Here is a 13500-nt window from a genome sequence, read left to right on the forward strand (position 1 = left end):
AGGTCGGTGAGATAGAAAAATGGAGCAAGTAATTCAAGGCAGCAAAATTACCTTGGCTGAATTGATAGACAATGAAATTTAAGCTGGACAAGGAAGAGTGAAGATGTAAGGGGACTGATAGGAATAGAGGGGTCTATGGATTACAGCAATGTTTATTAAACTTTAATATGTATAAAAATCACCTGGGAAGGGTCAGATCCTGAAATTTTCCAGTAGGTCTGGGGTGAAAACCAGAATCTGTATTTTCAACAATGATTCTAGTTGATTGTGATGCAAGAGGGCCTTGGACCATTTTTTAAAAAAAGAGTGGATTTGAAAGAAGTGAGATTTTGAGAGGAGCTGAGAAGGAGAGAACGAGCAAGCCAGAGTGAGAGCTGGAAGGAAAGGTGGTGATAGTATGAGGTGACTAATTTATTATCCCTAAACGGGAAACAACCTGTAATGATTAAAGGTGAAAGATATGTCCAACGGAGTGGGTGGCTGAAGTGGAGTGGGGGTGAGTGTCACTAGGGGGGAGGAGTCAAGGCATGGAAAACTTAGGTAACCCATGTAGACCTTGAAGTCTCTTCAAATGATGGCAGTACTTGGGCAAGAGAGCCCAGTGTGAGCAAAGTTCAAGGCCATCAGTAAACGAAAGGGAAGGAACTACAGATGGGTAGACAAAGCAAAGACATGGGGCAGAGGCTAGGAGTATTCACAAAATGAGGAAGTGAAACTGGCTAACATTAAATTGAGTGTTTATTGTTGCAGGTTTTACATATATTTAGTCCATTTAATCCTCATAAACAACCATATGAAGTCAGTGCTATTTTTATGTTCCTTTTATGATAAGGAAACTGAAGCACAGAGGATCAGCCAGCACCTCAAAGTTCTTATCCTCTATGCTATATTGACTCTCATAAAAATAGTAATGGAAGGTGTTTAAATACATTTCAACTGAAAAAAAAAAAAATCAGCTCCCCTGGATACTGTTAGGAACAGAGTTAACTTCTTTGGAAAAACAATAGAAAATTTCTTTAAATTCCATTTGTACTGAAATATTTGTTTTTCAATATCTAGCAGGTGGCAGCACTAAATAACAATTCCACATAACTCATCTAATACAAAAATTAATGCTGTCTGCATACATCAAGACTTCTGGTTTTTCCATGCCTTGAAGATTTCTTCAGCAGCATCCAGTGTACTATCTTTCTATAAAGTAATGAAATAATCATTATTACCTATCAAAATAAATTCAAGATGAAGCAAATATTTAAATAAAAAAAAATACCAATAAATGAAGATTTAAGTGAATATCCGATTTCAAGCGAAGAAAACTTTTCAAGGAGAAGTTGCAAAGGCAGAACCCCCCAAAAGGAAACAATTAATCAAATTAATATGTAATTACAGAAACAAGTCAAAGAGTACAGAGAGCTTACGCTGAAAAATAATAGTTATCTGCTCCACCCCTCTAACCACTTCCTATACTCTCTCCATCCCCCAAGACAATCTTCTATGGTAATTTCTAGTTGTAGTGCTAGTGATTACCACCAAAATCTAGTATGCTTATGCTTCTGTTTCTTTATTTATCAACTTCAGACAATATCTACCATTCTTTTCTCTGAACAAGGAAAATTTATCTCATTGATACTACTCTGTCCCCTCCTATCAAGTTGCAGTTATAATGTTATTATTGATAATAATTTCTTTCTCTTTTGAATAGGGAATATATGCATGTGGTTGTTAGGTGCTGTGAAGTTGGTTCCAACTAATAGCGACCCTATGTACAACAGAACAAAAAGCTGCCCGTTCCTGCGCCATCTTTACAATCATTGCTATGTTTGAGCTCATTGTTGCATGTGGCAATTCATCTTGTTGAGGATCTTCCTCTTTATCGCTTAGTCTGCACTTTACCCAGCATGATGTCCTTCTCTAGGGACCACTCCCTCCTGATAACCTGTCCAAAGTACAGGAGATGTAATCTTGCCATCCTCGCTTCTAAGGAGCATTCTGGCTGTACTTCTTCCAAGACAGATTTGTTCATTCTTCTGGCGGTCCATGGTATATTCAGTATTCTTCGCCAACACCATAATTCAAAAGCATCAATTCTTCTTCAGTCTTCCTTATTCGTTGTCCAGCTTTCGCATGCATAGGAGGTGACTGAAAACACCTTGGCTTGGGTCAGGGGCACCTTAGTTGTCAAGGTGACATCTTTGCTTTTTAACACTTTAAAGAGGTCTTTTGCAGCATATTTGCCCAATGCCCTATGTCGTTTGATTTCTTGACTGCTGCTTTCATGGTCATTGACTACGGATACAAGTAAAATGAAATCCCTGACTTCATTACTTTCTCCGTTTATCATGATGTTGCTTATTAGTCCAGTTGTGAGGATTTTTGTTTTCTTTATGTTGAGATGTAATCCATACTGAAGGCCGTAGTCTTTGGTATAAAATTAAAAAGAAAGGGAAGGGTAAACAGTAAAAATTAAATTTCCTTTTCTTCTTCTACTTCCTCTTTTCCTTCCTCTTCCCTCTCTACCAGGATGTTTCAGTCCAAAGGCCATTAGGCAGAACTGAGCAAAGGGCTGTTATGGCAGCCCTAGGAAACTAATCCAACTCCTACCGCCCAAATCTTGATTTTGAATACCGAACCAGAACTCATTGAAAATGGCTGATTCCAGATTGATAACGACAATATGAGCCTAGTCATTTTGTTATTCCAAAAGGTAAGGAAGTGCTCAAAGAATGATGGGGACATATCAGAGGAGACAGAAGTCAGCTTAAAGGGGCTCCTACTGGCCAAATTTGGGACAATATGAGCATCAAAATAAATATTCATAATAATAGTAATCACAAATAATAAGTAAATAAGTTATAACCCACTGAATGAAATAGGAATCCATGAGTCCTTACTGATATGGATAAATAAATGAATAAATTGAAAGTCTGACGAGAGAGGAATATTTTGTCTCAAAGTGTCTTACCATGAAATATTTGTTATTTATCAAGGGAAAAAGTATAACTTTACAGTACAGAAGTCTGGCAGACACACTAATCAAGTGATCAAAGTGAACATCACCAGTAATAGGGCATATTGAAGTCATGTGCACCTGACAGGATGCACGGAGAACACATCATCACTTCTGTAATATTTCTGCCAAAGATATACAACCTAAATCTAATTATGAGAAAAGAGCAACCAGACTTGAAGGAGATATGGCCTGGATTGTTTTACTGACTGATTGATGGATTTATATGATTCTGGCCTTTGTGTATCTATTTGCTATAAAATGCATTATTGGGACAATTGTTGAAATGAATTGGGTCTGAGGATTAAATGGAATCAATGCTAACTAACTTCATGATTTTGAAGGTTATATTGTGGTTATGTAGGACAATGTCCTTGTTTGTGGAGAATACACACCAAAGTATTTAGGGGTGATGAGAATCACCAGTAAATAAGTTGGCAACTTATTATGAAATGGTTCAGGAAAAAAAAGTTCCTGGAATTTTTCTATTGGGAGTATTTCAGAATTTTTTTTTTTTTTAAATGTTAAGTCAATGTCCCACTGGTCTCCCTAGCCACTCAGTTCTCCCTAGAGTTTAATATGTACCTTTCAGAGATATTCTAGCCATTTGTAAGCATGTATCTGTATATACATATTTTCCTTTTTATACAAACGATAGCATTCTATATAAACTGTTTTGCTCCTTGCTTTTAGATTATGTTCTACCAATAAATGGAGAGCTGCTTCATTCTTTTATTGATATGAATGAGCCATAATTATTTAAGTAGCCCCCCAGTGGTAATTATTTTGGTTGTTTACAATCTTTTGCTACTGCACACAGTGCTTCAGTGAAAATCCTTGAGAACAAGTCATTCAACATGTGCAAGTAAATCCACAGGAGCAATTCCTAGAAGTGAATTGTTGGGTGAAAGCGTATGTGCATTTACATTTTGTTGGAGGTTACCAAATTAATTACAGTACTAACCACAAATTATTCTCCAACTCTACGTATGAGTGTTTTAAGAAACTTTTTAGTTGTTTCCATTCTTGTAGTTTAAAAAAATTTCATTATGATTTTAATTTTCCTTTCTCTTATTAATGAGTGAGGCTGAATACTTTAAATATGTTTGAAAGCCACTAAGGATTTTAATTCATAACCATTGAAAAGTGCTGCTTTTTGCCTTATTATTGTTACGCTGCCTGAATTCAATCTGCTTTCTTTTGATTTTCATTTTCTTGGCATGTTTTTCCCATCCTTGGAGTCTGAGTCCACAGTAATCATCCTCTCCTGCCCCTCACTGACGTGTTGATCATATTGTCTACATGCCCAAAGGATTATTTATCTTTGAAGTCCAATATATTAAATAAGGTATATTTCAGGGTTAGTCATTCTGTGAGAATTATTCCTGAAACAAGGAATTTCTTTTAAAACTTTAGATTTGTGTGGATGTGTGTATATTTTTAAGTGAAAAGCATTCTGAAATAAAGCTATACAATTTTTCCGTGGTTCCATTTAGTTTGCTCTTTTCTTTAGGTACTCTAAGTATATGTTGGATTTCATTTGTCTTCCACATCTATAGTTTTTCTCTTTAATATTATTAAATTCTTTCTTTCCACTTCCTTTTGCTTTCTCTTCTCAATCCTTAATGTGCTTACATAGTTTCTGGTGTCCTTTGTGCTGTTTCCAATTTCATCATAATTTCCAATGGTTTCATTTTTCCTTTCAATTTCTTACCTGAGCTCTGCCAGTTTTCATTTCATCTTTTTATAGTACCTTAACCTATCTTCCTTGAACTTAAAAAAAGAAAAACTCTATTTTAATCTCATGTTAAACATTTTGAATTCAAAATACCACATTTTTATTTGTTCTATGGCAACATTTATTGGTGAATATTCTCTGTCTGACATTTCTTTTTCCTTATAGTGATTTTTATAGATTCGTAGCTGGTTCTTTTTTTAAAAAATTATTTTATTGTGGTGAAATATATATAGCATAAAATTTGCCATTTTAACCATTTTTAAATGTACAACGCAGTGCTGTTAATAACATTCACAGTACTGTACAACCTTCACCACTATCTATTTCCAAAACTTTTTCATACTCAAACAGAATCCAAGTACTATTCCTCTAGCCCTGGTAACCACTAATCTACGTTTGTCTCTACGTATTCTAGATATTTCTTATAAGTGGGATCATGTAATACGTATCCTTTTGTCTTGCTTATTTCACTTAGCATAATGTTTTCAGGGTTCATCCATGCTGTAGCATTATCAGAACTTCTTTTCTCTTTATGGCTAAAAAATATTCCACTGTATGGATATATCACATTTTGTTTATCCATTCATCTGTTCATGGACACAGGTTGTTTCTGTCCTTTCGCAATTGTGAACAGTGCTGCAATGAGCATTGTTGTACAAGTATCTGTTTGCGTTCCTGCTTTCAGTTCTATTGGATATATACCTCAGAGTGGAATTGCTGGGTCATATGGTAATTCTATGTTTAACTTTTTGAGGAACCTCCAAACTCTGTTCCACAAGGGCTGCACCATTTTACATTGCTGCTAGCAAAGGACCAGGGTTCTAATTTCTCCACATCCTTACAAACAATTGTAATTTTTTGATTTTTTTATAATAGCCATCCTAGTGGGAGTGAAGTGGTATCTCATTGTGGTTTTGATTTACATTTTTCTAATGTCTAATGATGTTGAGCATCTTTTTATGTGCTTGTTGGCCATTTACATTATCTTCTTTGGAGAAATATCTATTCAAGTCTTTTGTCCATTTTTAAATTGGGTTGTCTTTTTGTTTTTGAGTTGTAGGAGTTTTTTTTTTATACATTCAGGACATTAAACCCTTATCAGATATATGATTTACAAATATTTTCTCCCATTCTGTATGTTGTCATTTCACTTTCTTGATAAGGTCCTTTGATGCACAAAAGTTGTTTTTGATGAAATCCAATTTATCAATTTTTCCTTTTGTTGCTTATGCTTTTGGTGTCATATCTAAGAATTCTTTGCCAAATACAAAGTACTAAAGATTTAACCTTATGTTTTCCTTCTAAAATTTTATGATTTTAGCTTTTAGATTTAGGTCATTGATCCATATTGAGTTAATATTCATATATGGTGTGAGGCATGGGTCCATCTTCATTCTCCTGCATGTGGAAATCTAGTTGTTCCAGTACCATTTATTGAAGAAACTATTCTTTTCCCATTGAATGGACTTGGTACCCTTGCCGAAAATCAGTTAGCCATAGAGGTCTGGGTTTATTTCTGGACTCTCAATTCTATTTCATTGTCCCGTATGTCTATCCTTATACCAGTACCACACTGTTCTGATTACTGCAGCTTTGTAGTACCTTTTAAAATCGGGAAGGGTAAGTTCTCCTACTTTGTTCTTCTTTGCCAAGATTGTTTTGCCTGTTCAGGGTCCTTTGCAATTCCATACACACTTAAGAATCAGCTTTCCCATTTCTGCAAAAAAAGACTTGTAATTTTGATAGGGATTGCGTTGGATCTTTAGATCTCTTTAGACAGTACTGACATCTTAACAATCTTAAGTCTTCCTATCCATGAACACAAGATGACTTTCCATTTATTTAGGTTTCTTTAAATTTATTTCAGCAATATTTTGTAGTTTTCAGTGTACAAGTCTTTCACTTCCTTGGTTAAATTTATACATAGGTGTTATACTCTTTCAGATGGTATTGTAAATGGAATTGTTTCCTTAATTTCCTTCAGATAGTTCATTGCTGATGTATAGAAACCTATACACAGAAGCCTAATTGCTCTGGCTAGATCTTCCAATACAATGTTGGGTAGCAGTGGTAAGAGTGGGTATCCTTGTCTTCCTGATTTTAGGAGGAAGTTTTCAGTCTTTCGCCATTGAGTATGATGTTACCTGTGAGTTTTTCATAAACACCCTTTATCAGGTTGAGGAATTTATTTTTTCTTCCAGTTTGTTGAGTGTTTTTATCATGGAAGTGTGTTGGATTTTGTCAAATTACTTTTATGCATCAATTTAGATGATCATGTGATTTTGCTGGATTCTTTTCATTATTACTCAGTTTTGATTGAATTCTCTTTGGAAGCTCCCACTGCCACACACTTATAGTTCCTTTTGTTTTGGACAGTGTGTATGCTACCTGCTGGCTTTGTTGTAAGATTTGAAGATATAGAAGCAGATATTTACTATATGGAAGAGCCGGGACAGCAGAAGGGAGCAGGCATTCTCCCAGGCTCACACTAAGTGTAATGTGATTAAAATAGGGTCATTGAGGGGGGGTTCTTTTAGACTTTATTTCTTCCCAGCTACAGGTAGTCCTCAACTCATGACAGGGTTCCGTTCCAATGACTCCATCGTAAGTTGGTTCTGACATAAGTCAAATACCTCATTTTTTTTAGTTTTCATTATTATTGCCTCTTATTATCAGTATCTTTATAAATCTGATCTTTATCTTTGGGAGTTAGAAACATTACATCCGAGAATGATAACATCAGCAAATTATGCACTGCAACATTATATGTAGTACATATTACTAACGATAAGATATACCAAAAAAAAAGGACAGTCGTAAGTGCAGATCATCATAATTAAATATGCTATCATTTAAAATATCTCTTCCACATTGCCTCAACACAGCTTTTAACAAAGATGGCAGGACTGAATGAGGAAACCTACACCCCAGCAAGAATCTGCTTTCCACCCTGTTTCACAGTTTCTAGATAGCACGGCTGCATTTTTCCTTATGTCTACAGTGCTTTTCCATGATACCAAACAGGTCTAAGGAAGTTCCCACTACCAGCAGCACACCTACTGTTCCTATTTTTTCCAAATAATGAATATACTACCTGCTGACTCTGTCTACGAATTGAAGATGTAGGAGCAGGATCCTTTCTAGGTATCTTCGTTCTACTGTTACCTTCCCTGTATTTGGCAGCCCTTCCTCATATACCAAGGTTTAGAATTATATGTATCTACTGGTTTCATTGAAGATGAAATTTGTGAGTATGTTTTTCATTCTTCTAATTATTTTTAGATTATTTCCACAAAGAGAATGGGAATACTCACCATTTGAAAACAGGAAGTGTTATGTTACTTTTTTCTTCTATTAGTTATGTTTATTCAAGTAAATATATGTATGCCTTTATTTTTAGGTCTACTGGAAGATGAACATATTAACAGTCTTACCTTTCCTACATTTCAGGTAACTAAACTTTTACATTGTTAAGGTTGTTAATATTTATATTATATTCTGGACAAGTCTTCTAAAGTTTGCCCATAGGTTGTCTCTAAAAGTCGAAAACAATGTTTACATTATATGAATAGGTTTGCAGGTAAGTGAGCTGGCATAGAGAGTGCCTTGATCTCAGTAAGACTGTTTTCAGTAACAATAAAATCTTAAAAACAGCAATGTACTAAAAACTTTTTTAGTACAGGTCTGCTAGTGATGAATTCTCTCAGCTTTTGTTTTCATTTTTAAAGGATATTTTCCTGGATATACAATTTGGTATTTATATATATATATACCACTTTAAAGATGTCATTCCATTGTTTTCTGGCCTCTATTGTTTCTGTCAAGAACTCAGTTATCATTTGTATCTCTGTTCTTATGTATATTCTGTGTACTTTTCTCTGTCTGCTTTCAAGATTTTATCTTTTGACTATGATATACCTAGGTGTGGTTTCTCTGTATCAATCCTGTTAGGGTTCACTGAGCTTTTTAGATCTGTAAGTTGATGCTTTTCACTAAATATGGGAAAATTTTGGTCATTATTTTTTAAATTATTTTTCTGTCACTTTCTCCTCTTTCTGATATTCTAATTATATACATGTTTAAACCACTTGATATTTTCTCATAGATCTCTGAGGCTCTGTTCATTCTGAAAAACTAATTTTTCTCTCTTTTTTTTCAATTTGGATAGCTTCTATGGATCTGTATTCAAATTAACCTTTTTTTCTGACATCTCCAATCCTCTGTTAAGCCCATAAATTTTTCATATCAGATACTATACTCTCAAGCTCTAGAATTCTATTTGGTTCTTTTTATAGTTTTAATCCCTCTGTTGTTGACTCATTATGACCATTTTTTTCGTTTAATTTCTTGAACATATTTGTAATATCTGCTTTAAAGTCCTTGTCTGCTAGTTTCTACATCTGGGTCAATTTGGAGTTTGTTTACATTGACTCTTTTTTTTTTTTTTAATTATAGATAACATTTTCTTCTGTCTTTATATGTCTAGTCATTTTTTATTGTATGCTGGACATTGTGAGTGCTATGTTGTAAAGAGTCTGGATTATGTCTCCTTTCAAAGAGTATTGAGTTTTGTTCTGGTAGACAGTTAATGTTGTGGCAGAAAGCCAAAATTTAAAAATTGCAGGTGACCATTTTATTCCTAACAATAGAAAAAAACTCAGTGCTTTATAAATCAGAAGGAAAGATATAAATTTGTTTTGAGTAGAATAAGGGGACTTACTTTAATGAAGCAAAATCTCACAAATTTCTCAAACTGTAATTTAGCCTCTGAGTTACAGAATGCTGAAACAGGAATGGCTGACAGTTTCTGCAACATAAATATGAATACATAAGAGGAAAACTATTTACACTTCAAATATTAATTTTAGGACCAAAAAGATTAGAAACAAATAGATACTTTTAAATAGTCATAGCAATTTTCAAAATGAAAAATGTTTTTCATCCTCCAAATATCCACCAGTGGAATATCATATACAAAACTACAGTTAACATTTTTCAAAGCATGTCAGCAGGTCTTTTTCATAAATTAACTATACAATGCAACACAGTATTGCAAAGGGCAATAAACATTACCTTATTTTTAGTCATCCATTTCACAAATTTGTAGTCATAAGGTTCATTGTTGTTCATCTCAGAGAGGTCTGCATCTAAAATAGCAGTAAAATTAGGACTATATATTATAGACAGGCAAGATGTATTTCATTTAAGTTATTAAGATTCAAATATTTTCCCCTGATTTAAACCAATTCAGTTTAAAATTTTCTACGGAGATTTTTATAGAATCTGCTGGAGTCTCATACTGCATAATGTGGTGGAAAGTGAGGATTTCACAGATTAATATTCTAAGGAAGTACTTAAACATCTGTTTGTTCACACTTATGTATAAAATCCTAACATGGGAAGAGAGCAAAAAAGGAGAAGGGAAGAAGAGTGTTGCCTAGAAATAATATAAGACTCTATGATCATTATTAAGGAAGTAACACCTACATTTCACTATAGGTTATTCATCAGTAATAATTATATCTCTAAATAGCCATTCACTAGATTGTAAGCTCCATGAGAATAAAATGTCTGTTCTTCAATCTATTGTATCTCCACTCCTAGCTCAGGGTCTAGCACATAAGTAATGAAAAAAAAATTTCTTGAATAAATTATATTATTATACAGTGAAACCTACAAAAGCTGAAAACTATGTAAGGCAGGAAAGTGTCAGAGAAGGAAAACTCAAATATTTTCCACTAAAACAAGCGAAAGAAAAGTGGTAAGACTGCACCCTGTCAAAGGTGGAAAAATTTCAAGACATGGAAAAACAAGGCAGTTCTGTCAAGTTCTGGCTCTCACAGGTTTCACTGTACTATGTAATATATATTACATATTGTTCATTTGTTTATAAAGGGAGAATGTCTTTTAGATGTTCCAAATGATGCTGTTTAATTCTTGCTTCAATATACAGGTAGTCCTTGACTTATGCTGGATTCAAGTTACAACGAACTGCACTTATAACCATCTGGTTTTTTTTTGAACATCTTATCATTAGTAATATGTACTACATACAATGTTGCAGCACATAATTTGCTGATGTTATCATTCTGATGCCAACCCCCAAAGACAAAGATGGGATTTATAAAGATACTGATAATAAAAGGCAATAATAATGAAAACTAAAAAAAAAATTTAAGTATTTTACTTAATGTCACAACTGACTTACAACGGAGTCGTCGGAATGGAACCCTGTTGTAAGTCAGGGACTACCTGTATGATATATATTTTTTTAAATTTGGGGGAAATTTTCAAATATTTATTCCTATTCTTTTGCCTCAATCTTCTTTTACGGTCTAGCATTCAGTTTCAGCAATCTACATTTCACATTACTTCAATATTATTGGCTTGTATGGTGAAATCTTTCTGGATGGGCCAAAGCAATTAAAGCTAATGGTTGCATTATTCAATAAAATTCTACCGTTTATTGCTCAAAACAAATTGAGGCAGCTATATTACTTCCTTCTTTTATTTACTAAATATCACTGTTAAAAAGCTTGACAATGAAGAAAGTTATTACCTCTATTTAAAAAAAAAGTCTTATGTATTTTCACTTGATTTTTTTTTTTCATCCTCTCCTGTGCTTTAAGGAGAATGAAAAAAATCCATATAATAATATACCTACTATTTACTGCTAAGTATGCTACATGATTCTCTCATTTCATCATTACTGTAATTCTGAGAGGTAGTTACTATCCTCACTTTAAAAATGAGGAAACTGACAGCTTGTTAAATTATTATTTCAAGGTAGATGTGTTTATGAGTGTTTAATTGAGGTTTGACCCTGACAAAAGTGACACCTTAAGAAAGCCAAAGTCTAACTGTAAATCATGTGAAAACTCAATGTGACAAGTACACAATAGCAGTATATTCAAGGTACAAAAGCAACTCAGAGAAAGGAGTAATTAACTATGGGAGTAGAAGGAAGAGCAGGAACGTTTAACTGCAATTGACAGTGGCTGTACTACTCAATTACTCTCGTAAAAAAAACTTAGAAAAGAGCAATTTATTGTGATGCTGCCCAAAAGGAGAGGAAGGAATGAATTCAATTCTAAAGGTTTTATAGTTAGAAAGAAGTTAGAATCTATTTCTTTTGACTTGCCTGAGCCAGAGATCCGGAAAGGAACTAAATAAAGTATTTCTTTATTGAAGGTAAGAGTTTAAACCATGTTATAATAGCATGTGCATTTTTAAATAACTCATGAAAACAAAAATTGGTTGTTGCATTCCCACTATCTCCTCCATAATTTAGGACCTTATTATCTCTCACTAGAACAACCACAACAATCTTCTTATCTACCATCGTCTTCTAATCAAATGTTTCCTTTTTGGTTCTAGGATGAAGTTCATTAGGTCTGGAAAGTTGCTTAGTATATAAGATAGTTAGTTCAGTGGTTAGGATACAGATCTCTGGGTTCAGAGCCCAGCTCTACTACTTATTAGTTGACTAACTTTGGTAAAAAGAAAGGTGATCCAACTGAATGTGGAAATTATTCAACAATATCACACACAAGTAAAATTTTGCTGAAGATCATTCAAAAGCAGCTGCAGCGGTACATCAGTAGGGAACTGCTGGAAATTCAAGCTAGATTCAGAAGAGGACGTGGAACCAAAGATAGCATTGTTGATGTCAGATGGATCCTGGCTGAAAGCAGAGAATACCAGAAAGATCTTTACCTGTGTTTACTGGCTATGCAAAGGCATTCGACTGTGTGCATCATAACAAATTATGGATAACACTGGGAAGAATGGGAATTCCAGAACACTTAATTGTGCTCATGAGGAACCTACACATAGATCAAAAGGCAGTTCTTCTAACAGAACAAGGGGATTCTAAGTGGTGTAAAGTCAGGAAAGGTGTGGGTCAGGGTTGTATCTTTTCACCATACCTTTTCAATCTGTATGTATGCTGGGCAAACAATCTGAGAAGCTGGACTATATGAAGAAGAATGTGGCATCAGGATTGGAAGAACACACATTAACAATCTGATATGCAGATGACACAGCCTTGCTTGCTGAAAGTGAAGAGGACTTGAAGCACTTACTGATGAAGATCAAAGACTATAGCCTTCAGAATGGATTACACCTCAACATAAAGAAAAAAATCCTTACCGCTGGCAGTAGCGTCTGGGGTCTTAAAAGCCTGTGAGCAGGCTCCAGTGGTCTCATCCCTTCAGCAGCAAGGGAGAATGAAGAAAATAAGATACAAGGAAAAGACTAGTCCAAAGGATTAATGGACCACAACTACCACAGCCTCCACCAGACTGAATCCAGTACTGGCTACCACCACTGACTGCTCTGACCGGGATCACAACAGAGGGTCCCAGACAGAGCTGGAGAAAAATTGTAGAACAAAATTCTACAATTCTACATTTCTAGAATTCTACAGTTCTACAAAAGACCAGACTTATTGGCCTGACAGAGACTGGAGTAATTCCGAGACTATGGCCCCCGGACACCCTTTTACCTCAGTAATGAAGTCACTCCTGAGGTTCACCATTCAGCCAAAGATTAGACAGCCCCATAAAACAAACGAGACTAATGGGGCACAACAGTCCAGGGACAAGGACTAGAAGGCAGGAGGGGACAGGAAAGCTAGTAATAGGGAACCCAAGGTTGAGAAGGGACAGTGTTGACATGTCATGGTGTTGTTAACCATTGTCATAAAACAATGTGTATACTGTTTAATGAGAAACTATTTGTTCTGTAAACCTTC

General features: G+C 34.7%; 1 protein-coding gene across 5 annotated transcripts in view; it reads right to left on the minus strand.

Annotated features, from left to right (window-relative positions):
* Nucleotides 1-714: 714 nt before the first annotated feature.
* KYAT3 (kynurenine aminotransferase 3) overlaps nucleotides 715-13500 on the minus strand; it is a 77118-nt gene continuing 64332 nt past the window's right edge. For 4 of the 5 annotated variants that reach the window (XM_023733363.1, XM_023733364.1, XM_023733366.1 and 1 more), the window contains 3 exons: nucleotides 9819-9892; nucleotides 9466-9552; nucleotides 732-1191 (listed from right to left, as the gene is read on the minus strand). In XM_023733363.1, coding sequence (XP_023589131.1) covers nucleotides 1129-1191; nucleotides 9466-9552; nucleotides 9819-9892 — 224 coding nt within the window. In that variant the 3' untranslated portion in view covers nucleotides 732-1128. Of the gene's footprint in view, nucleotides 1192-9465; nucleotides 9553-9818; nucleotides 9893-13500 lie in introns of all 5 variants that reach the window. The other variant, XM_023733367.1, reaches the window with a different exon arrangement.

This window comes from Trichechus manatus, unplaced genomic scaffold (genome assembly GCF_000243295.1).
Source record: "Trichechus manatus latirostris isolate Lorelei unplaced genomic scaffold, TriManLat1.0 scaffold00058, whole genome shotgun sequence".
In the NCBI taxonomy this organism is placed as follows: Eukaryota; Metazoa; Chordata; class Mammalia; order Sirenia; family Trichechidae; genus Trichechus; species Trichechus manatus.